We start from the raw sequence: 17,870 nt of genomic DNA on the forward strand, positions 1-17,870 counted from the left end.
TTGTGTAATATTGAGGAGAAAACCCCCCTCTTACCACTCGTTTCACTAAAGGAGCGGGTTATAAGATATATTACTCCATAGCATTTTGTTAAATCTACATCTTAAAGAGCAGCATGGTTTAATAAACTAACCCTCAGTTAAGAAACTGCAGCATTTATTTGAAACTGTGTCGCAAAATGGCCATTACAACCCTAATTTAAAAAAAAAAAAAATGCTGTTGGGGTTAAAATGTTACTAACCTGTTGCCAGCTAACCTAATTTGTTTCAAAACTTACTTTTTTCAGCCTTTTGTTGCCCCCTAACCAGTTTTTTGTGATGTGTTGCTGCTGATTTCAAAATGCTCTTTTATCAAAATCCATCATTTGGACATCAGAGTGAGGAACATCAATAGTCTGTGCAACCAGCAGCACCAGACCGCCAAAAGTGGGATTGATCATGACAAGATTAAAGATTTATGTCCACAGAGAAGAGCTGATGTCTCATGTGCGTTCGACATCAGGTTGCTCCTGGTTGGTTTCATCATTTATTGACAAAAAGAACAACTTGGTACACAAGCATCAGAAATGCTAGAAATGGCAGCATTAACAGCAGCAGCAGCAAGACACAAAATGCACAATTCACAGACAGATTCTGACATGCAGTTTTACAGCGCCAGACATCAAAGTCTCATTGACATTGTGGTGAAACAAAAGTCCAAAACTGAGTTGTGGAAATACTCAAAGAAATGGAGAAACGATATTGAGAGTTTTCAAGTGAACTGGCTGTGCCCTTTGAATAATTCAACTTCACAGCCAAGTTTTACATTCAAGGAAGTTTTCTTTTAGTTTTCCCCACTTTTCTTTTTGTCAGTGAACATTGATGACGTTTCCGTACTACCCTAAAACTAAGAAAGCCTAGAAAAAAGGGTTATTATAATTTTATCACCGTTGTGCTATAATGAAACATTAATAGTAATATGCTGAAAGTAGACTGCTGTTCAAAGAAAGGCAAGTGCTTTGTCTTGTATTTTAAATATTCGCATCAATAAACTTTCTATTAAGTGAATTATAATCTCAAAGAGCTGCCATTCAGAGTATATTAAGACGAGAATGAAACATCAACATAAAAAAGGTTCACAATCTTTTACGAAATACCTTTCAAGAAGCAGATTTGGCCCACATTTGTCTTCAAAAGATATAACAATGTTGGACACAATCGTCCATAAACTGCTGTATTTGCATTTGATATGTAAATTAGAATAATTTGATAAGTTGCCATGAAGATGCTGCTTTGTTTTCAGCTGATTGTCCAGAAATCATCTGAATTTTTAGAGAAACTAGAGGAATTTGTCTTTATTTCGGTATCAACTGTTGAACGGTTGATAGGTGTACCAGGACACAATCAGGTTCTCTTGGGGTATAACCTAAGCCTCACAGAAAAAGTATTAGTCATTTGTGAAATGTAAAAGCCCAATTTGAAAGAGAGGACCTCAGTCAGGGTGATGTGAAGATCCCCCGGTTTTATATTTTTTTTCTAGCAGACATTCATTGGACATGAAACAGTACTGAACCTTCAGAGCACTGCTGACTATATGAGGATTAATCACATCACAATAATTTTGTACCTTATCTAGTCTTAGACGCATGGTGGAAACCGTTTAAAATAAAGGGCTCATCTAAAAAAGTTCTATTCAAGGCCTATAGAAACATCTCTATCTGTACAAAAACTATTTTGTTACATTTACTGAAAGACTTAAAGTGACTTTTGTAGGCTATATTACATATTCTTGTGTGTATATTGTACTATATAAATATTGTCATACCCTACAACATCATGTATTTACAGCATAACCACAGCTATAAGAGGTACCATAGGTTGAAAGAATGGATGGAATGATTATAAACTGTCTCTCTGTCACTTTTCGACCGCGCTTAGTCTTTTTGACTTTATAAATGCCATCCCATGTGTCCTCATGTGTGTATTTAGGTTTCCCTCTGTTTCAAACATCTTCCCACACACTTTGCATTTTGTATTTGGAGTTCCATCGTCATTCTCATCTGCAACGTCTAACTGGTTCTCTCTTTGACTCTCTTCATCTTCTTTACCTCGTCCATTGTATCGGCCAAGACCCTGCGGCTCCTTCAGCCGATGGACGATAAAGAGGTGTCGGGACAGCGAGCGGTGGGAGGTGTAGCACAGGCCGCACTCCTGACACTGATAGGACGATCCGTCAGACTTGTGCTGGGGAATGTGCTTGTGGAAGGCGGCAATATCCTCGGTGGTGAAGCTGCAGACAGCACACTTGTGAACTTTGAGGATGTTCACCTTGAGCCTCTTTAATGGCTTCAAGTCGGAGCCCCTGGAGTTCAAACCAGGAGACCCTTCATCTTCGTCCGGCTTCCTCTTGGGGCTTTGACTCTAAAGAGGAGTTCAAATTTAAGTGGGTCAAGATTGTAGAACAAGTTTTGATGTGTTTTGCAAAATTATCTGTAAAATACGAATTTGATTCTTGAAAACTTGTGTTTTCTGTTTAGTGCAATGTTGCGTAATGATAGAGATGTGTTTTTTTATGTTGCTTTTTCTATAACTTTGTTGTGTTTTTTGGAATCTGTTGTCATGTTTTTGCACTTTAGGAACACCACAAATATTCAAAAACAGCACTTTCACCCTAATTGTTGAAGTTTAGAAATTTGTGCCTCTGTACCATTTGCTTGTCAGGCGTCGTCTCCACATTATCAGTCTTTCCTCCAGGGTGTTTAACTCTATGCATCAGCTGAATGTGCTGATCCAGCAGCACTCTTTTACTGAAGGGTTGACTGGGAGCTGGACAGTGTCTGTCAAAGAACAATAAGATACAGTAACAGTTATAACAATGACATTGTTTATTTGTTATTTGGATAGTGCAGAGTTCTTTTTTTCATCTGTTTAAAAGAGTCATTGCATACTATGTGAAAATATCAAGCCACAACCCATTGCTCTTAAAAACTGACTAACAGACTATGTGTTACTCTCAGTTTATGACATTAGAGATTTTGAGATTTTTTGAAGGTGGACGACCACTGTGAAAGTCTAGTTCAAACATCTAGTTGAACTTCTACATTTGTTCACTTTCAAATGGTCAGACCTGTTCATTAAATGTTGACAGTGTGTACAGACTCATAAACGTCAGTTGCATGGTTTATGTGTGGGGGCCAAGCCATTTAATCAGCGTATGTACTCACGGGCAAGTGTAGACCTTTCGCAGTCCCTTGTGTTTGAGACGGTTGTGTCGGCAAAGACTGTGAGAGGAGCTAAAAGACTTGTCACACTGTCGACACGGATGTTTCTTCAATATCTGCAGTTCAAAAAAAGGTGTTTAAAACATGAAAAATATCCACTATAGCTATCAGCAGAATTAATATGAAGAAATAATACCTGTGACGTGATATAAAAAAACACCCATGTAGTATGCAGCTGAGATACAACTGAGAAACTTTAAGGGCAGACCAGACATCTCTGTAATACCGCTCTCTGCCCCTATAGGGTTCAGGAGTCACCACAAAGTCTCGTCAGCTCAGGGGCCAACAGAAGAAGAAGAGACAGCAGTAGTTTGCACTGGTAGTAGCACACAAACTACCTGACCGCTTTAGAGCATACACACTAGTAATAGTTTTTGAAAAACACAGTAATTACAACAATAGTAGAAGCTCCTGATGAACATTATCTTTACCATCATCCCAACTCAACCACAACCACAACCTCAAACCACATTTAGCGGCAAAAATGACAGAATAAGAGTCAAAATAAGAGAATATATATATATATATATATATATTGCTTTTCTTCACTGAAGACAGCTTTTAGGCAGTAAAGGCCTGAAATCTCTTGCAGAATTTGCAACCCTTCTTCTTGACTGAGAATTGAAAAGCGTGTGTTGCTAACATTGTGGATGCAGCTTATGTTGTAGCTCCAGCCTTTTTCAGCTGATCCCACTATGTTAACTTGCTGTATGTATTAATGTAGCACTGAGGCTCCTCTGTTTGGTATGTGTGAATTACCAATGACAACAGGCATAACCCATATGTGACAAGGGCAACAGTAATTAAAATGAATGTAAAAAGGTGTCAGCAATAAGAATTGTGTTGGTTGTTAGTCAACAATTTTTCTTGATGATGTTTTATTTCAGTTAAAATTAAAGAAGCGGGAAGTAAAAGGCATCAGAGCAAGTGAAGCAGAAAAACCACTATGTGACAAGAAGCAAACTTTTCCTCTCAGGGTGTCTTCAAAAATTTACCTTGCCATGTTCTCGTCTCATGTGTGTCACAAAGAGCTCCCTGGAACTTAGGAGGCTATGGCAGTCTCCACATGAGTATCCTGAGCTGGAAGGGCTCTTGAAGTCAGCTGAGCAGTTACTGTTGGTTTTCTTCAGAAGGGAAGGTGAAGGCTTCTTTTCTCCCTTGTCTTGACTATTGTAGTTTCCTCCGTCTTTGTTGTTGTCATAAAGGGGACTGTTGCTGTTGGTGCTGTTGGAATTTGTGGGCTTTGTGCTGAGTGGGAGGTTAATGCCCAAGTTTGGTGGACCCTCAATGGTCTTCAAGGTTCCATGGATAGCCTGAAAGCAGCCACATGAGCGCAATTATAATTTAACCATTTGTGTCATGAAGCACTGAGCAGTATTATTACAGATGTGACTGACTTTAGTTATCACACGAAGTGGTCTGATTTAATGTTAATTTGAAGTTAAAACAGACTAATTAGAAAACTACTTCAGGACACGTAAAAAGTTTTTTTAATGCTTACCTTGATGTGATCCAACATAAGCTGTTTCTGTGCGTAGTACATGGAGCAGTCGGGGCATTTGAACACTGAAACTTTATAATTGAGGACATGCTGATCAAAGTGTGAGTAAAGCAGGGACTGCAGAGTGAACACCGTATCGCACATGGAACATTTATAGATCACCCTGAAAGACAGAAAAAACAGCATTCTCTAAAAAGCCTGCCACAGATGTAAAAGACGAAAAGCCTCTTGCCTGTTACTGTGACTGTTACCTTTTGTTTTCTTATCAACCTGCTAAATATTCAGTTTCAGTTGAATTCCTCATATCTAATGTTGGAATCATGTTAGTTTCTTTAATTCTGTGCTTGTGTTCATTACATGTTGAAACCTAAGGTTTGAGGCACGGTCGTGGCCAGACCGGACATCTGGGCGAAAACAGCTGCTGCTTAAGTGTATCGTCAGCACTGCCAATGGTGGATGATGTGTAAGGTGGTAAAAGGTTGCCATGTGGAAAAAAAAACAAACCCAAGCTAAGCCACCACATCTAAAATCTACAAATCCTGCTGCAGATGAGACAGCAAGGATGATTTTCCACACAAAAAGAAATTAGACATGGGTATTAGGGTACACTAGTGTGGATTTGTATGAAAGAAAGAGTATGTGGTTGTGTGTTGTTGTGTAAGCAAATATGAGGCTGTCTTAATTAATTTTTACTCTATGTGTTCACAAGACAAGAATTCAGATTATTTTTTTGTAAGTAAGAGTTTCAGCAGGTATATAGTAGCTAAAAAGACTTACTTGGGCTCTGCAGACTTCACTCCTGGATGCTGTGTGTGTGCATGTGAGTGTGTTCCAGGTGCAGACTTGAAGGCCATGGGGCACAGAGGACATTTGTAGAAGATCTCACAGTGAGTACTCTGGATGTGGGACTTGAGAGTCGCAACATCAGCGTAGATCACGCTACAGTGGAGACAGCTGGAGGGAGAAAGGATTAAGACAGGAAGAAGAAAAATGACTACATTAGTCGGACTTACATAATTGAACCGAGTAAAAGTCAATTTAACTTGTTCCTCTGACAGAGGCACTTGTTTAAGAGTGTCTCTTTTTCCATTTACTAGATTAGAGCCTGGAGTGTTGATGAGAAGAGAATAGAAAAGGAAGGTGATCTCGTGGACTTAATCCTCTTTTAAATATACGGAGATACATATTTGCACAGCTAGCCTGTTAGACGTAAATAAACTCCCTAATCATTGTAGGGCTTACCAAAAAAAAGTGGCAACAGACAAAGATTGTTTCCATATTACTCAGAGAAACTCATAAAAGGATGTGAAACAATCTGCACCCCTTTATGAGAGAGTAAAGAACATACTCCCTGAAAAGCCAAAGTGATTTGACCATAACTTACCATTATAAGGAGAATTGTTTTGTGCAAGCATGTAACTACTGCAGGGATTACCATCCATGTTCAGGAGGGAGCCGAAGACAACATCATGTTGAAAGTTTTTATTTGTTCAGCTTATAATAAAGATATTAAACCAGGAGATATTTTTTTTGTACATGGGGAGAAAGACCAACTGAGTTGTATGATGCCATTTGAGATTGTAACTATCTGAAAATAGAGCAATAAAGATTCAGATGGTAGATGATTGAAGAAAATAAGAATAAAAAAATGTATGTAATCACTGTTACTGGTGCCAATTGCAGACTCACTTAATCAATCTAAAGCCGAATGACTGCACTGGCTTTAGATCAGCATGTACTACTTAAGGATTTGCCACAATTTACAACTTCTATATATTTGATCTTATTTCGGTGAGTGGGTATAAAACACCCACTCCGGTCTCCTCTTTAAAAAGGGGGACCGGAGGGTGTGTTCCAACTATGGGGGGATCACACTCCTCAGCCTCCCTGGCAAGGTCTATTCGGGGGTACTGGAGAGGAGGATCCGCCGGATAGTCGAATCTCGGATTCAGGAGGTGCAGTGTGGTTTTCATCCAAGCCGTGGAACAGTGGACCAGCTCTATACCCTCGGCAGGATCCTGGAGGGTGCATGGGAGTTCGCCCAACCGGTCTGCATGTGTTTTGTGGACTTGGAGAAGGCGTTCGACCGTGTCCCTCAGGGACTCTTGTGGGGGGTGCTCCGGGAGTATGGAGTGCCTGACTCCTTGATATGGGCTGTTCGGTCTCTGTATGACCGGTGTCAGAGTTTGGTCCGCATTGCCGGCAGTAAGTCGGACATGTTTCCTGTGAGGGTTGGACTCCGTCAGGGCTGCCCTTTGTCACCGATTCTGTTCATAATTTTTATGGACAGAAGTTCTAGGCGCAGCCAGGGCGTTGAGGGGGTCCGTTTTGGCGACCTCAGAATCGGGTCTCTGCTCTTTGCGGACGATGTGGTTCTGTTGGCGTCGTCGGGCCGTGACCTTCAGCTCTCACTGGAGCGGTTCGCAGCCGAGTGTGAAGCGGCTGGGATGACAATCAGCACCTTCAAATCTGAGACCATGGTCTTAGGCCGGAAAAGGGTGGAATGCTCTCTCCGGGTCGGGAATGAGATCCTTCCCCAAGTGGAGGAGTTCAAGTATCTCGTCTTGTTCACGAGTGAGGGACGAATGGAGCAGGAGATTGTCAGGCGGATCGGTGTGGCTACTGCAGTGATGCGGGCTCTGCACCGGCCCGTCGTGGTGAAGAAGGAGCTGAGCCAGAAGGCGAAGCTCTCGATTTACCGGTCAATCTATGTTCCTACCCTCACCTATGGTCACGAGCTGTGGGTAGTGAACAAAAGAACGAGATCGCGAAATCAAGCGGCCGAAATGAGTTTCCTCCGCAGGGTGTCTGGGCTCTCCCTTAGAGATAGGTTGAGAAGCTCGGTCATCCGGGAGGGGCTCGGGGTAGAACCGCTGCTCCTCCGCATCGAGAGGAGTCAGATGAGGTGGCTCGGGCATCTAGTGAGAATGTCTTCTGGACGCCTCCCCGGTGAGGTGTTCCGGGCCCCTCCCACTGCGAAGAGGCCGCGGGGAAGACCCAGGACACGTTAGAGAGACCATGTTTCTCGGCTGGCCTGGGAACGCCTCGGGGTCCCCCCAGAAGAGCTGGAGGAAGTGGCCGGGGACAGGGACGTCTGGGTTTCTCTGCTCAAGCTGCTGCCCCCGCGACCCGATCCCTGGACAAGCGGCAGATAATGGATGGATGGATGGATGGATGGATGGATGGATGGATGGATGGATGGATGGATGGATGGATGGATGGATGGGTGTAAAACAAAGCTAACCTCACACACAGATGTTATTCCTCCTAAGACAAACACAAGTTTGGAGATGTGGAGTAGTAGACAATGCAAATAGGTGCACTCAAAAAAAACAGGGTTTTGTATTTGCAACCAAAGATTTGTAAGCTTCTACATTTACATTTATATTTGTGCACAGGATCATAGTTTTGCAAACTTACGCCTTTAAGTTTCTATTTTTTGTTTGGTGTGCTGCAAAAATGCTCACGTGTCCAGAAGATCACTCGCTTGTTGCAGGGTTACTGCATTAAAAACAGGCAGGCGGCAAGGGATAGGGAAGAGGTTCACCTCTTCAACTTCTGTTTAGTCAGTGTCTTTGAAAATGCGATGCACAATACAGTGCATATTGTGCAAACAACCCTGGATTCCACCACGTCACCATGACCACGAATAACTCCTCAAACCCACAAACTTCCATCCAAGATAGCTATACAATAAACAGGGACTGGTTTGACAGCATTGCTAACCTGGCAGGCAAACATTAACCACATTTTCTAATTTTTACAGTTCTTTATTGAAGAAGTATTTCAATACATTTTGTGGTTTTACCATTAGAAAAGAAAAAAGTGCAATTATTCAGATAGCATATTGATAGACCAGGGTAATAATTTGACCATTTGTCTCAATAAATTTAATTGTGAATGTGAGTAATATTACACTGAGGGATACAGGATTGTCATGTTGAGGCAAACACAATATAAAAGTCAAATAACTGCAATTAAATTTGACAATTTAAGTGTCACTTTGGAAGAAGCAAGAGCAGACACTTCACTAAAGCAAAACACTTACAGAGAAACATTGTTCATTTTCAATACTGCAATGGCTTCGAATCTGGTAACTATATCTCAGCACCGTCAAAACACAAGTTTAAATCTTTCTAGTTTTGTAGAGGCAAACTCACCGGTAGCCGACTCTGCGGGTATAATGCAGGCAGTTCTTGGTGACATGTGACTGGAAGTGAACAGAGCGACAACTGGCACCGCACTCGGGACAGATGTAAGGGGACTTGTGTTGGTGGATTCGCTGGTGTGACATAAAGCTGCACAGATTTGGGAGAAGCATTTGGCAAATGGTGCATGTTTTCTATGGGACAAAAAAGAAGAGATAGAAACATCAGTAAAAGTTTGTCTACTTTTTGTGAAGATGCTGGAACCAATACGTACAGAATCTTAGGTATTTCCTTAACATAAAAGATTGGGCCATTGATAATTGTTTCTTGGTTAGTGAACTATTTTTTTCACAGCAACACCAAAACAGCAATATGTTAAATATGAGTGAGTCCAAATTAGTCTAAATACCGCAACTGCCATTTGCTCCATCTGCATGGTGCTAGAGTTGTTAAATTGAACCCAAACGTGTTGAAATTATGCTTTTGAATTTTCAAAACAAATCTATTTATGCTAACCATAAAATAATTTTTTTTTATATCACAAACTTTAGCTTCAACTTGCCATTATTGCAGCATGATAGACCTTTGTTAGTTTCCAGGCTACAATATTTTCTACTACAGTTGTTAAACCTGTCTTTCTACAAATAATATTGCTCTCCAATACAACATAGCAGCTCACATATCACATTTACACACCTGGCCACTGGTATCTGGCGACTGTTGATAGTGCATGGCAAGCGAGCTGTCATCCTGGAACATTTCATCACACTCCAAGCATTTTAAGCTGTGACGGCAGAGTTTTGATGCGTCATCCTGCAGGGGCATGGCTGCCACAAGAGGGGCACTGCATGGAGCTGAAATGACGACAGTTTGGTTTCCACCACCTGCAACTTTTCCTTGGGTTTGATTTGTAGGTGCCTGTGTTGGAGAGGTAGAGGTGGCGCAAGTGATAGCAGGTGTTCCCGATGAATTTAATGTACTAATCATTTGATCTGCAGGGATGGGTTTAAGGATTAGGTGTGAGCACTGCATTACCACCCCTTTGTCCTTGTGGCCTCTTGCATGAGACAAGAGACTACATTTGTTATAGAATACCAGACCTTTGGCACAGTGGTTGCAGGTGACCTCGATTCGCACACTTCGACGTTCGTAGTGCTGTGTCAGGCTTTTCTCAAGAGCAAATGAATCTCCACACTCCAGGCACTTGTAGCCCCGCGAGGGTAGAGAGATACAGGCTGACGTTGGTGGAGAGAGATTTGGAACATACACTGGAACAGGATTCATGCTACTCAGGACTTTATTGAAGGCATCCACAACAGAACTTTGAGAGCTAGTGAACACTTGAACTCTGGAGACTTTTTTTGAGGCTGTCTGTTGTTTGACTTGCTTTGATTGCTGATGCTTTGATGGTTTAGAGGAGGATTTGGCCAGTTTGAGATCACAGGCAGCAGAGGATACTGTCTGAGGCAAAAGACTGAGGTTACTAAGATGGACTGTTTTTGGCACGAGTTTGGCATTTGCCAGGCTTGAGGCAGTTACCATGACAGTCTGTTTCTGGATGGCATTGGCGGCTTTCAAAATGGCACTGCTGGCACTTTGCATGGAAGCTGCAGGGATGACTGTTGCTTTTACTGTGGTGTTGTTAGCCAGTTTAAGGTTAATAACTTGTGAACCAGCTGTCCTGACTGCTGAGACTGGCAAGAAAGCTGTCGCTACAGGCTTAATAGTCACCTGCTTAGTTATTTCAATTGAAGGCCCTCCCTTAGTCGCTACTACTGTGGTTGGCAGAGAGGGCCTTGTGGGTGATGACAAAATTGCACCAGCGGTTGCAATGACACATGGGTTATTATCTCCTTTTTTCAAACCTTCAAGATCAAACTCTGAGAGGACTCTGCTGACAGTACGCTTGATCTGTCCAGATGAGGTTTTGATAGTTTTGATCCGGACCTTTGGAATGACTGGGATGGTATCTGTGTTTGAGGTAGGAGAGCCCTTGCTGCTGCTCTCACTGGTGACACTAGAGGGGCTGTCTGGTTGTCTTGTGAGCAATTTCTTTGCAAACTCCAGGGCTGACTCCTGCACCTGTGCTTTCTCTGAAGCTCTTGGCTTTTCTTTAACCTGGACAGATTCTTTTTGTGTTTTAGGCGATTCCAAAGCACCCAAATCTTCAGCACTAGCCTTTTTGGCACTAAGTGCTGCTATGGCTGCTATACAAGATGAAAGTTTTATGGAGGACTTGCCTTTGCCCTGTGAGATAAGCCCTGATGACTCTCCAGCGTCTTTGCACTCATGACTTTGAGACTGGAGGATGGTGTCCTTGATGTTTTCTTCAGGTAAAGTGGATGGAGAGGGATTGTTAGACTTATAACCCCTGACAGCACCATTGTTGTTTTGATCAAGTTTATCATCTCTGTTTGCGCTGGGCTTTGATGCACTGTCCACTGCGGGAGATCTCGGGTCTTCTGTATTAGCAGGCCTGAAGAAAGTCTGAGCTCTCTGCTTGTCCATGGGGTCATCTACCTCAATTTTATCATCATCATCAAATTCTTCAGCACTAGAGATTGGGCTGAACTGATTAAAGTCAGATGACTGGTTGTTAACTTTATGGCCATCCTCTCTGGGAGCTTTCCATCCATTCTTGGTGTAATGAGCACTAGGTGGTACTTTGGGCAAACAGCCATCATGAAGTCCATTGCCGACAGAATGTGGTCTGGAATGGGAGCTTGAATGTCCATCTTTCTCTAGTGCAGTTCCACCATGCTCACTTGTGTTCATGTTTCGAATGTTCTTTACAATGACACTAACACCAACATCATGTGTATTTGAGGAGTTGTTGGCCTCTTCTTCTCTGGCTGTCCCCCCACTGGGTTGTTTGAGCTGTCCGTCATGTTCGTCTTGGTGGCCAGATTCAATAGCAGCTTTTGGATCCACCATGTCAGGGATGTCGAAGGCTGCCAGCAGGTCGTCGAAGTCTGGCGTCTTCATATCTCCCATGTTCTTTCTCCTGCTCTGATGAGGAGATCACCTAGAAATCACAGATGAAATAAAAAAAAGAAGGATTTAGCAATGTGGCTATTGCTAAAAGCATGCTCTGACATGTATACAACATATTTTAATTGACAAAACTTTTTTTAATAACAAATAAGGGTCTCCATACAATATTTGTGTTATAAATTTGATCTAAATTTAAATGTAATCCAGCAGAGTGTAACTTAACAACATTCTTATTATTTTTGTTGCAACACGCCAATGAAAAATAGTTTTGCTTCAAAAACCCAGTATATCAGATCAAGACAATTTACGAACTATAAATTATAAATGCCTTGATAACTGGTGCTGGTGTTCATCTCATGCACACCCAAGTAGGCCTATTTGGTGTTCAGTAGGATTAATATGTAAAGATTATTTGTAGTTTCCATAATGAAAAGGTTGATATTCATTAAGAAATTAATGCTTTAAATGAACTTGATAGCAGATTTTTGTATTTATAGTGCAAGAAGAAATTTTAACCAGTTTGTCAAACTCTAAAAGAGACAGATGGATATCTATCATCTTAAAACCTTGTGCTAGTGGACAAAAATTAGGCTCCATTGGGGAATGTATAAATGTGCACCATGTTCAAACACAAGTCACAAAATTACTTCTAAATGAGACCTATTCACTTGATGATCTGTGGCAATTTGAAAGGCAATTACATGTAATGATCTCCAAACCTAAAGACACATGGTTCAATATTTACAATCAAGATGTGCCTAGTGAACATTATACCACTGATCTATGTCTCTGCCACAGATTCTGTTCATGTGTACTTTGAGGATGCGGTTAAACAAAAAAAAAGAAGTAATTTCTTGGAGAAAATCAGACATTTAAGATCATTAAAGTATGAGTCATTTAACCATTTCTTTTCAAATATTGGGAAGGATGTATATTCTTGTCATAGATTATTAAATCTATAATTTGTACCCTTTTCATTTTTAAACTGGAGACTGTAATAGAAAACGCTGTTCAATACCTTTCTCAGCTTTGGATCAATCAGACGCTGATTGGATGGAGCTAATCATAAAGAAATAATTACAGTATTCAGCAACACCGTTGACTTTTAAAAGAAAGAAGACTTTACCAGAAGCTATGTTGTAATGATTTTGCTTCTTGGGAAGCAGCCATGGGGTTTTCAAGTTTTTTAGTTTCCAAACATTTAATGTGTATACTTTGTGAATTAGAAAACATTATTTGTGTTAGATTGGGGGCTGAGCATGCAACCATTCAGTAAGGCTTTAATGTGTCGTTTTTGTTTGCCTCCACATGGTGTGCCATCGTACACAGTAGATAAATCTTATAAAAAATGACTGCAATGTGCTTGATGTCACATTTCATGCTCTTTTCTCTAGAGAGCTTGTATCAGTGCAAGCTTTGCTGTGTTAGACCGTGCTGCATCCAGTCATCCAGCATTCAGATCAACAAAAATCGAAGGAATTTTGTTTCATGACCACTTCACAGTTTTGAAGACCAAATTGACCAAGCTATAATATCATGGCATCCTATGTATCACGGTGCTTCTCTTTTTTAATGCCTATTTTACTAATCAGGACAATGATGGACTTGATCTTTGAAAGTATCGGCACTCCTCTGCTGAATGTAAGGTGCACATAACAAATATTTGGCTGAATTGAGAGGACAATATTGCGTTTATTTTGAATTTCATAAGAAACCATTTTTAATAGAACATGTAAGCATGTTCTTAAAAAGTAAACATTAGAAACAACATCAGAATCAATTTATCGCAGGCCATTCTTTATTTTATGTGCATTAATGATAAAGATAATCTTCAACAGTGCTGTATGTATGTATTTGGCTTGTTTGAGACATCAAGCACATCCATGGAGCTGCTCTGCTTATATGTTACACTAAACCAGTGTTGCTGTTTGATCCAAATGTATGGCCACCACATCCGCACACACTCACAGCTTACAGCAACTGCTTTGGTTTTGAAATAGCAGATATCTCAATTTAATCCAGATGATTAGTTAGCCATAATCATGAGGTTGGCATAAATAAAATGACAGACGAATTAGACGTCTCTGTCACTGTTATGAAGGCAGAGTGCAGGCGACAATTGCAGTGAGGGAAAAAAATGGCTGCTGAGCTGTGTGAAGCTGCAGCAGGGAGAGGAAAAGGCCTGATGGAAAAAAACAGCTAGTCTCAGCCATAACAGCCAGAGTAACTGGACGTAGGAAGTAGATTAAGCTTTAAAATACAGAGAAAATACACAACACAGAATGCCTGTCAACAACAACGGTTTAATACACATGCACTGTTACCACCTGAAATCTTTACTTTGTGCTAAAGACAGCTACAATCTAAGAAAAGTGAATGTAAAATAATGGTGGAGACATGCAAGTGAATCAGCAGCTCCTCACCCTCTTGCTTCCGTCCCTGTCCAGCCACTAGCAAAACCTTCTTTCCTTCCTTCCTTCCATCCTGCAACAAACAGAGTCACAACACTACTAACCCACAAAAGCCATCCACCCCACCCTGCCTGAAAAAAAAGTCTTCCCAACCAGGCAAAGGCCCAGATTACTGGGTCAGGTTACATCCAAAGATCTGGTGAGTGGTGGTGGTCCTGGTAAGGATCATCTTCAGTCATTTTCTGCACCACTTGCAGCACACAGACTTATAAACAGTCACATAGATCATGCTCCTGTGTGTGAGTGTGTGAATGTGTGAGGCAGGCTCTCGGCTACAGATTCAGACTCCCAGACAGCCACGTCCCCCTGCCCTCGCCCCATCCCAGATCTCCCTGCTCCTCTCGCAGTGAGCCATATTGCGTAGCACTCCGACATTCAGCCAGCAGTGAGCGGCAATAGCGTCTGTGCCATGATAGCAAGTATCTGAGCTGTGAAAGGCTGCCATGGAACAGCCTGGGTTATCTCTATCCCCATGGAGCACAGAGACGGCATTGTTCCTGTCAGCCTTCAGTCTGCCTCAAACCGGTTTTAGCTGGTTCCGGTCACCCTACATAAAGCCTTGTGCTGCAGCATGGCCTCAGAACCACACAGGAAGAAGCTGTGTGTCTACCTCCCAGCAAGCACTGCAACATTTTTCACTGAACTGGCTGGGTATTTTTCATATATTTTGTAAAAAAGAAATATGTCATGGGTTACCTTGGAATGAGACTGCAAAAACACAAACAACAAGGCAGAAGATTGTGATGTGTGGCAAGGCATAAATGATATGGCACAAATACAGAAATACACGAAATAAACAGACAGAATGACATAATGGGAAAAAAGAAAATGTTACCTATAACTGGAATGAATAAGGTGAAATGATCTGCAAATGTATTCCTGATGATTAGAGAAAATAAACATTCAAAAACACTGTAAAGAAGTGCTTTTGGTAATTATGATGGTAGTAAACGCTCAGTATGGTACCTTGGCCTGTTTCTCAGCCCTTTTCCTCAGTGGTCCCACCTCGAACGTGATAGTAATCGCTTTGAAAACTAAAAAGCTTCATGTAGCCCACAGCAACATTAAATCTCATCACTGTGGCATCAAGATAAGAACAAAAGCACAGGACAAGAATCTAACATATTCAAAATCAAGCCATCCATGCACCTCCCTTCCCAGATTTCCATCAATCACATGCCAACCTGCCCCACTAACACCCCCACAGAGACACAAATAAACACGAACATGCACTCTCATGCATATATAGAGGTAAATGTGGCATACCCTTGTCAGGTTTTTTTTCCACTAGGGGGAATAATTCTTCCTGAAGAGGCCTCAGCACCTGCCTTTAACAGCCCCAACCATTCCAGCCTCCATCCTCCTCCTCCCCCTACCTCCCCTTGTCCCCTTGTTCCCTTTCTCCTTCACTGGGTAAGTCCTAGATTTTAGTCCCAGTCCAGGCCTTGTTTTTTCTCGAAGCCCCTGCCACCACCACCTCCACCACCATGGCCGTGCATGAAGGGACGGCTGGAGAAAGGGGGCAGTGTTCAGCAGGCGAATCAGGCCTTTTGTCTCTGTCTGTCTGTGCAGTGGGGTGAGGGGACTCTCCACTCTGGCTCGGGAGCAGCAGCAGCTGGTGCAGAGAAAGAGAGGGAGGGAGACAGAGACAGGGGGAGGTGGAGGAGATAGAGAGGAAATGGAGGAAAAGGAAATGAGCAGGAGAAGTGTTTAATATGGGCTTGAATCTGTACACACTCTTCACATTTTAGGCCTTTGCCCTGGAACCTCATTGAGAAATTGGTGTTTGAAGAGGATAAATAATGATCAGAAACATTAAGCGGTATGTCACTTACATGAATAATCTGTGCCTTTGTATAAGCTCAACTATATGCCAACAACACTGAGGGTTGTGCCCACTTTTCTGTTATGAAGGAAGTAGTCCACAGATGGAAACCCAGCTGCTCACAAGAAATATCCACGATTTCATAAAACAAACAGAACAAATGGAAAGCACGAAAGGACTGACATAACAAGGACACAATTTACTCCCACACTGGATGACTTAAATCATGCCGTCAACAATTTACACCTGCAAACATGAGCCTCGTTGTCTGGTTTTCCAAAAATTTCAATGAGATGCATACCATTTTGTACACAAAATGACATGTTTCATGACCTACCTGGGATATTGCAGAGAGAAGCTTTCAGCAGAATAGGACTGACTCTCTTAGGCCTGCAACCAGTACTTGATTCATCTTGGAGACCAACCAAAGGCAGCCAACTATGCTGCAGCATACGCTAATTGTTCTTCATTACAGTAAATGACCATGCCAGATTTATTCATCTTACCACACAAATGCATTTCATACGCTGTGAGGACAGCTGAAGTTTAGCATATATGTATTTGTGATAAAAGGCCCTTGTAGTGCCTCCTGCTTCCCTGCACTGTGACAGATTCAGTACAGGGGAGGAAGCTGAGGTTGCTCCCCTCCCCTTACAGAGTCACATGACGTCAGGGTGCCTCCATTCATGCTGGATATAAGAGGGCTGCTAAGAGCTAGTCATCTCCTTTTCTCATTCCAGCATTTTCTTCCACACAAAAGCTTAAACTAGATCTTAAAGGGAGGCAGAAAAAATGTTTTCTTACATTGTATTTGTCTCACTTATTTTATACATTTACAAAATATCTTTGTATCAGTGGCATTTTTTTCATTATAATCTAAAATGCTTTTATATTTTGAAGATCTAACAAATAGTGCATGTCCTTACATCACCACCACAATGCCAAATGTAATCAAAGGGTACAAATTAAGAAATTGCACAGATAGGCTTTTTTCCCTCCTCACTTGGCTTTGTCTCTATTGAAACCAGCTGTTCCCAGCCTCTCACTGCAGATCAGGAATGGGGGAAAAAAAAATTCGACTATGTTTATAAACAGAACACATTCTTCCCTTTTTATTGTTTTTATCGTTTGAGCAGGGCTCAAATGATTTGTCCTCAGCTCCCTCAGGGTGCTCCAGATTCCTAAGTTAACTCTCTCACTGCCAGTATACTTTACAAGAAAGCCATGCAGTTCAAGTGCTGTTGAAAAAGGCAGTTTTGTTTCAAATTCAAGTGAAGAAAATAGAGTTGAAAGATATTAAATGGGTGTTATTTGCAGAAATGTGCGTAAGATGAGACAGATTTGAATATTTCTAGCAATAGCACCTGTAGTCTCGGGTTTAAATATTTAATTCATATAGTTTCAATAGAGAACAGATTTGCTTAGAGTAGGTAAGTGTATCATGTGCAAAATAATTTTTCCGAAGCTAAATGGTAGATGTATGAGATAAGTTAAGGGTTAAACCTGTCCTGGAAAAACACTTTTTTTCAGTGGAGTTGCCTTTAACAGTTAAAGGATGCAGTGCTTGCATTGTTGCTTGCATGACAATTTGAGGGAAATATTTTTTTCAAATCTCTGTGCTGCCTTTGAGGACTCTGACAGGAGAACTGTTGAATAATGTCACGAACAGTAAAG

At 41.5% G+C, this 17,870-nt stretch overlaps 1 protein-coding gene across 3 annotated transcripts; it reads right to left on the reverse strand.

Annotated features, from left to right (window-relative positions):
• Positions 1-469: 469 nt before the first annotated feature.
• znf532 (zinc finger protein 532) lies at positions 470-16,783 on the reverse strand. 3 transcript variants are annotated; one of them, XM_075455719.1, is made up of 11 exons: positions 16,534-16,783; positions 15,638-15,986; positions 14,324-14,384; positions 9,603-11,931; positions 8,919-9,100; positions 5,536-5,712; positions 4,759-4,921; positions 4,253-4,570; positions 3,201-3,313; positions 2,684-2,813; positions 470-2,397 (listed from the first exon to the last, which is right to left on the reverse strand). In XM_075455719.1, the coding sequence occupies exons 4-11, from the start codon at positions 11,898-11,900 to the stop codon at positions 1,894-1,896; spliced, it is 3,885 nt and encodes a 1,294-aa protein (XP_075311834.1). In that variant the 5' UTR covers positions 11,901-11,931; positions 14,324-14,384; positions 15,638-15,986; positions 16,534-16,783; the 3' UTR covers positions 470-1,893. The 3 variants fall into 3 exon arrangements, with proteins under 3 accessions (XP_075311834.1, XP_075311835.1, XP_075311836.1); XM_075455720.1 differs by lacking the exon at positions 16,534-16,783 and adding an exon at positions 16,207-16,367; XM_075455721.1 differs by lacking the exon at positions 14,324-14,384.
• Positions 16,784-17,870: the final 1,087 nt, after the last annotated feature.

Source organism: Odontesthes bonariensis, chromosome 22 (genome assembly GCF_027942865.1).
Source record: "Odontesthes bonariensis isolate fOdoBon6 chromosome 22, fOdoBon6.hap1, whole genome shotgun sequence".
Taxonomy (NCBI): Eukaryota; Metazoa; Chordata; class Actinopteri; order Atheriniformes; family Atherinopsidae; genus Odontesthes; species Odontesthes bonariensis.

What these genes read in the sequence shown, in the direction of transcription:
- znf532 (XM_075455721.1), bottom strand. Translation starts at nt 11,900, where the DNA reads ATGGGAGATATGAAGACGCCAGACTTCGACGACCTGCTGGCAGCCTTC. An exon ending in CGCCAGATACCAGTGGCCAG is followed by an intron (nt 9,101 to 9,602) that starts GTGTGTAAATGT and finishes TTTGTCCCATAG; the next exon opens with AAAACATGCACCATTTGCCA. An exon ending in TTATGTTGGATCACATCAAG is followed by an intron (nt 4,571 to 4,758) that starts GTAAGCATTAAA and finishes GGCTGCTTTCAG; the next exon opens with GCTATCCATGGAACCTTGAA.